At 32.2% G+C, this 12,589-nt stretch overlaps 1 protein-coding gene across 2 annotated transcripts; it reads left to right on the top strand.

Moving 5' to 3' along the window:
* The first annotated feature begins 595 nt into the window (after positions 1 to 595).
* Positions 596 to 12,133, top strand: LOC140056845 (oxidative stress-induced growth inhibitor 1-like). 2 transcript variants are annotated; one of them, XM_072102345.1, is made up of 6 exons: positions 596 to 895; positions 2,846 to 2,949; positions 4,450 to 4,583; positions 5,049 to 5,240; positions 8,630 to 8,718; positions 9,096 to 12,133. In XM_072102345.1, exons 2-6 carry the CDS (start codon positions 2,865 to 2,867, stop codon positions 10,120 to 10,122), a joined length of 1,527 nt encoding a protein of 508 aa, XP_071958446.1. In that variant the 5' UTR covers positions 596 to 895; positions 2,846 to 2,864; the 3' UTR covers positions 10,123 to 12,133. The 2 variants fall into 2 exon arrangements, with proteins under 2 accessions (XP_071958446.1, XP_071958445.1); XM_072102344.1 differs by lacking the exon at positions 596 to 895 and having other exon boundaries at positions 2,705 to 2,949.
* The last annotated feature ends 456 nt before the right edge of the window (positions 12,134 to 12,589 follow it).

Below are 12,589 nucleotides of genomic sequence, written 5' to 3' on the forward strand. Positions count from 1 at the left end.
TAATTTGAAGTTCAAATTAAGCGTAATTTGCTGAAGGAAATCTGGTAAACTGTTACTGTCTCGTATATTGCGAAGCGATCGCGTGCGATCTCCGTCGAGTGGATTTTTCTCGAGCGCACACTTAATTTACATAACAATGAAACTACTAAGACGAAATAAGTAGATCAAAGGGAACCGACAAGCGTTTCCAATCTCTTTGATTGTTGTCTCAGGTTTATACAAATTTTATTCTAAATGTTTTTTATACAATCAGTGACCTAGGCCTACTACCCTAGGCCTAGATAGTGATTAAGTTCGCTTTTTAGGAATCCTGTCTCTGCCTGGTTTTGTGTGATGTTTTCTTGTTATTTGTCCATGTTTTTTTTATTGTATAAATTTATGAGAGAAAATAAATGAAATGAAATGAAAAAAAGCCACAGTTAACACCGGTCTCCAACTTCACAGACATCACACCGCGCCGCTCCGCGCCGGTATAAAAAGCAGGTCGAGAGGGCGACAAACAACATTAACGTGTCATTTTTTTATGATGAGATGAGATGATCTGATCATCATTGGATCTCTCTGATCCTCTCTGATCACCACGCGTTCGTCGTGTGTCTCTCTTTCCATCCAACAGGCCTAGGGATACGGTACCACCACACCTTTCTCGGCATCGTAGGTTATTTCTTCTACCCATCATCCCCATCCATGCAAAATGTGAGTCGATTGGAAGGAAGGAGAAGAAAGGCTACTGTCTGTCGTTTATTGTTTTAATGTTGGTCACTGATTACTTTTAATTTGGATTTTTGTATCGTGTAGCAGCAGCACACAGTCACAGACAGTCAGTAGGCTACTACTACTACTAGCCTAGTAGTGCTAGCTGGCCTGCTGAGAGACTCGGACTGAGTTGAGGAGGGTAAGATTTTACTTTTCGTCAACGCATAGCTAGGCCTACCACCGACTCTAGTAGTAGGCCTAGGCTTAGTAGTAGTAGTAGGCTAGCTAGGACTAGTACTCTAGGCCTAGCTAGGCCTAGCCTAGTAGTAGTAGGCTAGGTCTGTATGTATGTATGTAAAACATCACAGAGGGATTTTGTTACCTCTCTCTAGCTAGGTAGGCCCATGATGGCCTAACTAAATAAACCTGAAGGAATTCATTCATCTGAATGAGTCCGTCACTTCAATCCATCAATAATCATAATGCCAATATGGTAGGCCTATATTGTACCTAGGCCCGCCTTTCTATTATAATAGCCTAATTATTGAGAGTGAGACGTATAATAATAAAAATAACTAAAATCATAATCATGACCGCCGGCGTTGATTAAAATCTAAATATATGGCAAAAATGTATCCGATGTCAAACGCAACTGAGGATATGATAAACCGATGTAGGCCGTAGTGGCGCCTTATTATTATACAATTAAAATATACTGGATGTTGATTTTATTGCGACCAATTTCAACTTTCACCGAATTACTGCATTGCACTCCAATGAACCACAGTGAACCCATTGCTTTATTTACCATCGTCTTTTCTCACTAATTTCCTAGAGCGACACATTTCCACTTTTAATAATTTACTGTAGTGTACAGGGAAAAATTTCATTTAAAAATTTTGTTTAGCAAAATTGCTAATCAAACTGATTGTTGAGTCGAGAAAGAGAAAGAGTTTTGTATTGCATTTTTTGCTACACAATTTGCGAAATGTGTAGCAATAAGGTTGTTTTGTATAGCTTTTTGCTATGCTACACTGGCGAAATTATTCCCTGGTGTATTAACTGTACAGTCCAACCCAATGAACCGAACTGCAATGAACCACACTTTGTAGTAGGCCTTTGATATTAAAATCTACAATTCTCTAGTGTGAAATAAATAATCATAATACTATAGATATACAATGTACATTTAATCACTTTTTTATACATTATGATTTGTTATAATAATTCTCAAAAGAAAATCTCAGAATTTATAATGTACAGTATTAATTTGAAAAATGAAAAAAATAATGTTTATTTGAATTTAAGTGTAAAAATCGTATTTTAATTGTTTGTATGCTCCAGGGAAGAACAACCATATATTTTGATCTGGGTCTCTGTGGTTAAATAAAGTTAAATTGAATTGGTTCTCAAAAAAATTTCTTTGTTTTTTACGAAATTTTATATTATAGTTTCAGTTTTCCATTGTTTTGTATAGTATATTTTAAGTTTTTTTTTACATTTTTGTAATTGTATGGACGCACCACCATTTATGCATTGTGTGTTACTGTTATTTGTGAAAAAAGTTGATCACCCATGATAATTTATATAGATTCAAATCCACCCTCAAATTTTTACAATTGAGATTGCACAACACACTTGTAAAAATACATAAATTGAGTAGTATCCTCAATAACCAACTGTACTTTTAATAGAATTTGTTCTAGAAATTCTTTTTAATATATTTATTCTAGAAAAATGTAATTGATATACTGTGTGCTTGATTTTTATAGTGTATGTTTGTTAATATTTTGATTGAATATAAAATGCTGAGTCATTTTCAGCAAACCAATCAATACACACTTCTGCTTAATCAGACTATGAATATTCATTATTACCAGCTTGCCAGCCAATGAATTAGTTCAATCTAGTTGATTATGAATTATTTAGAATTCTTTGTTTATCAACAGCCAATAAGGTGGCAGGGATTTAATCTGTCATGAATATTCATCATTGGTTTATGACATGTTTTTTGGTATCTGGACATATGAGGCTTAAGTGGGTAGTTAGACCTACAGTACCTAGTCCAGAGTGCTGAACATCACACTTCTTTTTGTCTGATCAATCAGTCATCTATTGGACCATACATTAATACCTTTATCATCGACAGGCCTAGAAGCTGTCGAGGAATGGCTAATAATGTAGCCAGTAGTGATTGTGAAATTCGTTGCTGCTGTGAGATTGACCACTGTTATACACAAGTTGTTGTTATAGGTAAGTTAATGATTGATCACGAATGTAAATATTATGTGTGTTTTTGCTTGTGTTTTTCTGCCAAGAAAACAATTATCATTATAAATATACTATGTATGAATGACTTAATAAATCGAATCTGACCTGACTTTAATGGTCTATATAATTTTGTGGCCTGTTGCCTGTTAGTATGTTAAAATACTGTAGATAAGTTTTTAGTTGAAGGAAGATCGTGTAAAGTATAGATGTACAATATTTTTCATTAGATAGCAGATACCCAAAACATACAAAACACATCCTGAGTAATTAATATCAATCATTTGACAGTTACTACTGTGATAATGATAATGTAATGATAATCAATTCATTATAAAGTCCATGTAAAAATGAAAAAACAAATGTGATAGGGAAGATAGTATAAAAATAGCCCACTTCCATATCTTACTAAGTCTGCTAAATTCTTAATTGTTTTGTCTCCCATCTTTAGATTTTCACCTCCGACACTCATTGCGAACGTTTTCAATTTGCTGCTAAATTTTTTAATTTTTTGTTTGTATGAAATTGTTTGATGGTTTTAATTAAAGGCCTTTTGTAAAAAAATCCTCAATCCAGCTTTTTGGCTGCTACAGATTTTTATTTGCCTTAGTGAATTATTTTTGATGTTCTTTTTTAAATGGAAATAAAGATACCGATATATATATATTGTTCCATAGTCATTAGCAGTAGTTTGTCAACCCATTGAGGCTGTAGGACTGTACAGTACCAACTGGCAACTAAATGAAAAATGGAATCAAATTTAATTTGTCTTTTGTTGTAAAAATTCACTGAAATTACTCAGCTGTTAAATTATGAAAATTTGTATTGAACTTTATTAAATTAAAGATGTATTGTCCCCCAAAACACGAAAAATGAAGATTAATTAAATCAGACTTTGAATATGTTATTTTGTAGTTTTAATATTTAAAGTTAATCACTTCCATAGAAAAAAAAAATTGTTTCACTTATAAATTGATAAAATAAATGGTTAAATTCAACCAAAAACCGACTTGCTGGCAGCCAATTTTTTTTGCTTTAAATTACAGATTTTTGTCAGGTAAATGCATTTTTTTTCTATCCAATTTTTGGTCAAAGTGGATAACTATTATTTTACATTAAAATGGCATATTCAACAAAAATTTTAATTTTTTTCAGGGGGACAATACATTATGATCTTTAAATATTAATTATAAAGTAGACGATTTATTTATTAAAATTAATAAGTTTATATATATAAATAAATAAATAAATAAAATTCAGTTTGTAATTAGCATGCAATGTTCAAGAAAATGACACAAAAAAATGTTTAAATTAAGCAAATTTTATCTTTGTTACATTTGGTTAATAAATTCTTGTAAATGAGGTGTTTTTTTCAGGGTTTTTAACCATTGTGTGAAATGCACATCAATGTAGGTAACACATTAGAAGTTTCATGCTTCACCTCCTATTATTTATTGTTTGTTCTGTTCATTTTCATATTTGTAGGAAACGGTCCATCAGGGATATGCCTATCATATTTTCTGTCTGGCAATTGGCCATATTACAACGGAAAGCCACATCAACTTGAGTTCTTGCAAGAAAGGCTCAATGAGAACCAAACACTATCAATTTTAAAACAGGTAATTTAGCACCTGCTGTGTGTACATCATTAACATTACAATAATATTAATTTAATATAGCACCTTTCTATGTAGAGTATTATTTGCGATGGCGCTCAGAAAAATATCGTTTTAAGGTCATTATAAATGTAACTATTAACTGGGTACTATTCTGATTGAATTACAATTGTGAACATTTTTACTTGGAATGTTGTATTAACAATAGCTAATAATAAATCTGAAGTAAATAGGATTTATGATTTAATGAATGTGTGGTAAATTATGTAGCATTATGTATTGGGATCATACCCAATATTTATCATGTACAGTAGGCACTGAATTGAATATGCCTGTCAGTCCCAACCTTTGTGACAGGTGAGCTGTCATTAAGCCAAATTGTGTTAATAAATGACTTGAGCATTGCAATTATAGATCAGTTTGACAATCAACCATCACTTTTTTTTTTAAATGCTTTTTATTTGACAGGATTTAGAGTACCTTAGTAACGGTCTAGAGGGTAGATCATCCAATCCTGTGTCTCTCTTATTTGACAATCTACATCATCCCAATGCTGACTTAGGACTTGAGGAGGAGTCCTGCTTACAATGGATTTATGATAAAAACAAACAAATACCTCATATTGTTCTTGGAAGTGGAATACCAGGAGGAGCTTGGCAGGTAAGATTTTGACTAAGTCTCTCTCTAATTACAAACTATTACACAAGGTACTGCACTGTACAGTAGCACTGCGACTGGCTCTCTCTAATTAAAGAAATGGCAACTGTATCACTGCCAAGCCATATTCAAGTATAAACAGTTCTATACTACTGTATATTGTATTAAATCTCATTTTGATACAAAAAAAATGATACACACACAATTGTGTGTCTCATACCTATAACAATAATACTAAATGTATTGCAGTAATATTATAATAGCAATAGCAGAGTACAGATACAGATACAGATTCATTTACGGTATTGTCCAAAAGATTAATGGAAATTACAGTGCTCATAAACCTTGGCTTGCCTTCCTAAAATAAATATAAATAAAAAGGGGGACTATCTAACAAATGTTTTGTTAAAATGCCTTATCCCAGCTGGGTAGAACGTGATGTATGCATCAAATTCACTGCCTGCCAATGTAAATTGCATTTTCGGTTTCATTTTAATTCAAGTGTGTTTACCTATCAATATTCAATAGTTACGAAATTTGATATTGTTGATTTGATTTTGTTAACATTGAACTAATCCGGAATGAGCTAGCTATTCTTCAGTCCATTTGGACTAAACTCAAAGTGGTGAATACAGCAACACAATATGCACTTTTGGACTAAACTCAAAGTGGTGAATACAGCAACACAATATGCACCATTGTATGCATGTGATTTTTAAAACAATTTCTCAACACTTTACCCAAAAAGAAGATTACAGGAGAGGTCAAATATGTATATAAACCAGGATATAATCTTTGTTATCGAGGTCACTGTTAGATAACATGCGTCTATGCCCATTCTCTTTACTGTATTCTTTAAAATAAAATCTTATGACTACTATTATTAGTAGTAAAAAAATGATAATTTTATTAATAATTGAATGTATACTGTACACTGTACTAGATTGTACTGTAGTAACACTTTCTAGTCTTACTACTGTAGTTGGTAGGACAAAAACAGTCCCATACAAGAAAACAGAAAATATACGCAATATTTATTTCAGAATGATAATTTTTTCTCGTTGGGTTACACTTTTATTTTGAAAAGGAAGCATATAATTCAACAAAATACACAGAGAGACTCAAATTTTTAGTAGTACTTCCCTTCTTTGAGGTTGAGTGAGTTGAATTCTAAAAAATAAATGCCTATAAAAACTGAAAAAGTTCAAGTACAACCATGCTGTGGCCACGTCCTTTAGGTTTAGTGGGTTATTACTTCTTATAATTTCCTTTGGGTTTTTTTTCATATAAATATATGGGTTAAATGTACCATTTAAAATAAATGAATGATACTTCTGTTCCAACTACAAACAAGCAACGTGATAATAAACTCACATGTACAGTATTGTATATTGTTTTTATTGGTATAGTATCCAGTACTGTATGGAAAGTTTCAGATTTTATTGTGGCATATTTATTCAATCTTTATTTATTTTATAAAATTTAAATATGCAGATCATGAATGGTTTTAAAAACTAAACTTTCAATCAATTGATTAGAATGAGGCTTGTGCCTTTAACCATTAGCATTAAACAGATGGGTAAATCTATCAAAACTATCACCAATACCGTACAATAATAATAGTATGATATTCTGTAGTTTACTGGTAATTGTACTGTAATTCACACCAGCATTGCAGTTAAAAATCAATACGGCATGGCATACAGTCTATACTCACAAATAATTCTACTGTGTAATATTCTGATGTTTTGTTTTGACATTCCATTATTTAATCATCATTTCAATTTTACCATTGAAGCATAAGACACTGCACACACAAGAGATTTACCATAAATGGTTGGCAATGTGAAAAGTTCAGGTTTTCACTTATTTACACTGTATACCACCACCATATATCCTCTGGTATAATCCCACCCCACTATACCCTGGTTCAGGAAAAACAACGATTGATAAGCATTTCTTGTAAAAACTCATCTGAACTGGCTAAAGAGAGGCCTACAGTACATCCAGACCAAAAGTCAATACTGGGGATACAGTATGCCTGAAATAAGACATAAAGTAGGAGGTGGGGTTTAAACCGAAGTGGGATTAGACCTGATGTGGGATTATAGTTACTGCGGATACTGTTTATATGGTGAACAAACATTTTCAATTTGGAAACATTTATTGTGTGTATTAAACTATGTTATTAAACTATTGTTAAACTTTTCTCATGATTGTATTCACATACACTTACATAATTTTGCACGTCCTTTTTTTACATACCTTCCTCTTCCAATTCTTTCCATATGGTATGTAACATTGATTATCTACTGGGGCTGTATTGCCACCAGCAGGTGTATACATTTTGCAATCAAATTTGCATTTGTGGGAAAAACTCTGTGATTAAGCTGGATGTAGAATTTTGTTTTCATACAATATTTCAAGTACACCGAATCAACTCTTCCAAACCAAATGGCTAAATTCTTTCTTACAATACACCTCCTTTGGGACACCTATTCAGTGGACACATTCCCATGAAACAAACAAGGAAAATATATTTGGGGGATACTTTATTGGGTTCCGACAGGGTTCCCTTTAATTCTGCATAGTATTGAAACTGTTTGACATTCTTGGCCTAGCTTAAGGTACAGTTTTAGAGAGTTTAAATAAGTATCTATTGTTTACTGAAAAGTGTTAAATAATGAACGTGCCTTTTTATGTAACCGCAGGCACTGAAGCTTTATTATGTACAGTACTTTGTTTACTTTGCAAAATGCTCAAAACAGCCACCCCTTAATGTCTTGTTTGCTATGGACTAAGAGCATATATCTACAGTACAACCACACAAATACAAATTTGTCATGTTATCATAGTTGTGTTTGATCTGTCATTACTGATCAAGTGTTTGTTGTCACGAGCCTCTTCTACTCTGGACGGCTTATCTACGTGATGAGCTATTAATATCTTCTCTAAAAACTGCAAATCATAACCTACTGCACTCAACATGCAGTACATTATCACAGAGTGATATCACTATCACAGTGATCACTTTTATCATAGTGATATGACTATCACAGTGTTGTCAATGACGTTTTAATAATATTTTGCAATACTGAACTTTGAAACATATTTTTATGTAATTTCTCTTAATTTGTTATGTTTTATGTTTGTAATATTCATGTAATCTTTGTAAGTGCTGTATTTGCTTTTTTTACTGATAACTACAGTTAGTAATAATGATTGCAATATTGTCTGCCAATTGTAGTGTGATGTTGCAGGTACCATATACATACATATACTGTACAGTGAACTTTTACTACCCTGGACTCTATTATTAAAGCTACATTGTTTTTGGTTTTATAAGTTTTATAATAAGAGTAAGGGTGATATTGCATATATTTTTTTTATAGAAAATGGACGATACCTTACTAACGTTGAGTCTAAGTAATTGGATGGAACTTCCGGGTATGGAATTTAAGAAATGGCTGCAAGAAACACGGTTAGTAATAGTACTGTACTACACTAATATACTACAGTATTAAGATGTCTTGATTCCTATTAATAATGCACAAATCAAAGCTTAAAAAACAGTTCATAGGCTTAAAGTTCACCTAAATTATGCTACAGTACATTCACCCAGAGGGCAATTTCTTAAATTATTTTTTAGAATTTAGTTCAATTAACTCCCATGCTTAAATTCCATTACCTATACACATGAACCATGTTTCTAATGCATTATGGGAGTATGTTTTCATACGTGTTTGACTTGAATGGGGTAATAATGTTCAGCGCTGAGAGGTTTCACAACATTAGGCGCTATAAATCCAGGATCTTATTATTATAGTATTTTGCATCTTTAATCTTGTCTATCAACAGATTAGGACAGGGAGATAATTCAGGCCAAACTGATAATGGAAACCGTGCAAAGGTGACAGAGGTCGCCCAGTACTATAAAGATTATGTGCAACATATGGGTCTTGGTGAGAACTTTTACTCAAACGTGACAGTGACATCAGTAAAAAAGCTGACAGGAATGCGTGTAATTAACTCGGAGAATGGAGAACCTGAAATCGCATGCCAACGCTGTCGTCGACTTGAAGGAGAAAACATGTTTGAGGTGAAAGGACTTGCGCGACATAATGACATGGGTACTGAAGAACCTTTTTGTATTTTTACACCAAATGTTGTGATTGCTACCGGAACTAGTGATTACCCAAACAGACTCAATGTACCAGGAGAGAATTTAAATTATGTTTCTCATAATTTAAAGAAATTGGAAGAAACTATAATGAGCGAAGAAATATGTGCAAGTTCGGATCCGGTGTTAATAGTCGGAGCCGGACTTAGTGCAGCTGACGCAATAATATTTGCACAGAATAACAATATTCCAGTTACGCATGCATTCAGGCGCAAGTCGAATAACAAAGGTCAACCATTACGAAATCTACCAAAACTTTTGTATCCGGAGTACAATAAAATCTACACTATGATGAATAGTGGGCCAGAATCTAATACTAATTATCTGAATCTACCACAACATACTATAGTGGAATTCAGACCAGATCGAACTGTAGTATTACAAGATTCAAATGGGAATCAAACTTCTGTAAAAGTATCTCATGCATGTGTTCTTATTGGTTCAAAACCAAAGTTAGACTTTTTACCAAATTATGGCAAGTCGTATAGTTTACATAAGAATATGCTAGTTAGTTGTAAGAATAATCCGTTGGACGTTGATCCGTACACAATGGAAAGCAATGTGGAACCAAGTCTTTATGCAATTGGTCCATTAGTTGGAGACAACTTCGTTCGATTTCTTCAAGGAGGTGCGCTGGCTGTAGCATCAAATTTAATCCAGAAGAAAATTCCAACACCACCGCCTTCTCCATTCAGAGGGCAATAAGGCAATGACAATTTCTGTGAATGAAGTTATATGGAAGGTTGTATAATTACAACAACAAAAACAGTAAGCATACAGTCTCTGGTCACTCAGGACTTTTGCAGCTCTGCATTTTTCATAATATAGCCTATAATTTGGCCTTGGGGGTGGGCATATAGCAAATAACCAAAGTGTGTGGTTACAGTAACTCAAAACCATTGGGATGGGATCTCAAATGAAGCTTTATACCCAAATGAAATATTTTATTAAGTTGTAATTGTAAAAGATTTCTACTTAATTTTTATTGGTTTCTGTTGATAATTTAAACAAAATTTTGTTTTAAATCTAAATTTTTATTAGCATCTTTTCAAGAGCCATTAGTGCCTTATTCTGTTATAGTATACTGTATAATAATAAAATAATAATTATTATTTGATAGCCATTGAAAAATAACTGAAACCTTGGAAACAGAACAACTCTATAAATAACAACCAGATATTACTTTACAAAAACAGCATAAAAGACTCCGCATACAATATGCCAGGAGTGCTGTAAAGACTATTGATTCTCTTAAAAAAAAAAATTATTGTTCAATTTTAAAGCTCTCTACAAAAGAGTAGGGAAAATCATTTTGGAAATTTAATTTCAGATCTTCATTTAAACATGTATTATGTTCACAAAATATTTGTTCGTGTTTGGTGTCACTGATATACATCTTTTTTCTTGTATGTAATATTCATGCTATGTGCAAATAAAGAAATATAAATATATTTTTATCTGGCTCTAAATTGAATGTGTAACTATTGGATAATGAAATTATATATTAAACCATGTAATGGGAACTATTTTATTTAATTGTTGTAAATGTGATATTCATATGAAAAATCTGGAATTCTTAAAATAAATGACATTGTGGCTTCTTGGGAGTATTAGTAAATGTTGAACTACTGAGGGTAAAAATCAATGATCCTAAACAACTCATTCATTCAAGTTTAGGCCTAGATAAAGTAGAGCCACTACTGAAATCTAAAATCAAGCTATATTTTAATAACTAAAGTTTTAAATTTGTGTAATATTATAATTTGTTTACATTTGTTATGTTTAAAACAGTAATATTTACTAAACTTTGTGTTAAATCTACAGTATGTATCTAAAATAGTTAAATATGAAAAAAACGAGCCTTGTGCGTACGCTAACCTGACTTAGGGTCAAAGTTCACTAGCACCGATATCTATTCCTATTTTAAGTATTATATTACTTTGTTTATTAATACTTTGTTTTACATAGATTTGATTGTATAATTATTTCATATTTTCAATTACTTGATTTTATATATTGTCAATAGAAGGAATTTAATTTATATGTTATGTGTGTGAAATAATTGCGACTGCTTTTCAATATTTAAAGTAATCATGAGATGTTGGTTCCATACAATATAATTAAAATTGCATTTATAATAAGCGTACTCCATGCTAGTATCTTTATGAATTATTTAAAGATTATATGTATAAAACTTCTTTATCTATTATGAATATAGTAGTAGGCCAATAATTAGATCATTTATGGAACTGAATACTGAAATGCCCCGTCGATTCTAAAACGTATGTGCTCAAAAGTACTTTTTGACATAGAATAGAAATGTTAATTAACGTTCACCAAATCCAGAAACTCTATGGAGACCTAACAAATACACCAAATATTAATTCACATGCAAATTAAACATGTTCGCAAGTATGTGAATTTAAAGGCTAAGCAATGAGTTTATAATGTTGTAGTAAGATGCCTATTTTTTTAATAGTACATCAGCCCAAAACTTTCTATTGCGAGATTGTACTTTTTTTTCCAAACTGTGGACTAGGCAAGTATTATGGTTTAGGAGGACTGAATCTTTTAATATAATAATTACCTCACAAATGTCAGAATGTTTTTTACTTGTTGCAGGCAAAATAACAATATTTGTATTTTCATGTTTCATAACCGTAAAAATAAATATGTGAATTAAATTTTATATTTTGTGTAATACATTAAAGTACCAACAAAATGTTATTCTTCATATTTCCAGACAGCATCTTGTGAGTCGACTCTTCCATACTAAACTCTGAAAACCGGAAACTTTCCCAATACCAAACTCTACTTTGTATAAATTAGTTTTATTTATAGGTCCATGGTATGACAAACATAAGCAAGTATAGCATATTTTTGTGTACATGAATACACAAGTGTCGCTTCCTATCCAGAATGAAATATTATTATTCAATGTTTGGCATGGATGAAGTCCATGGTATCGGTAGCGTAACAGCTGTGAGCGCTCCCTGGCTAAACCCAGAAGTTTAAGGGGCCCAGAGCATGAGGAGCTCATTGGACGGACCCTTAGAAGTGTCCACTGCATAGTATAATTATAGAATAGGTCCACGATCTGAAAAGCAGTTGTCAACATTATTGGTATTGGTTCAAACAGAACAAACATACCCAGCCCTGCAATGAATAGTTC

The sequence above is a fragment of the Antedon mediterranea genome, chromosome 8 (assembly GCF_964355755.1).
Source record: "Antedon mediterranea chromosome 8, ecAntMedi1.1, whole genome shotgun sequence".
NCBI lineage: Eukaryota > Metazoa > Echinodermata > Crinoidea > Comatulida > Antedonidae > Antedon > Antedon mediterranea.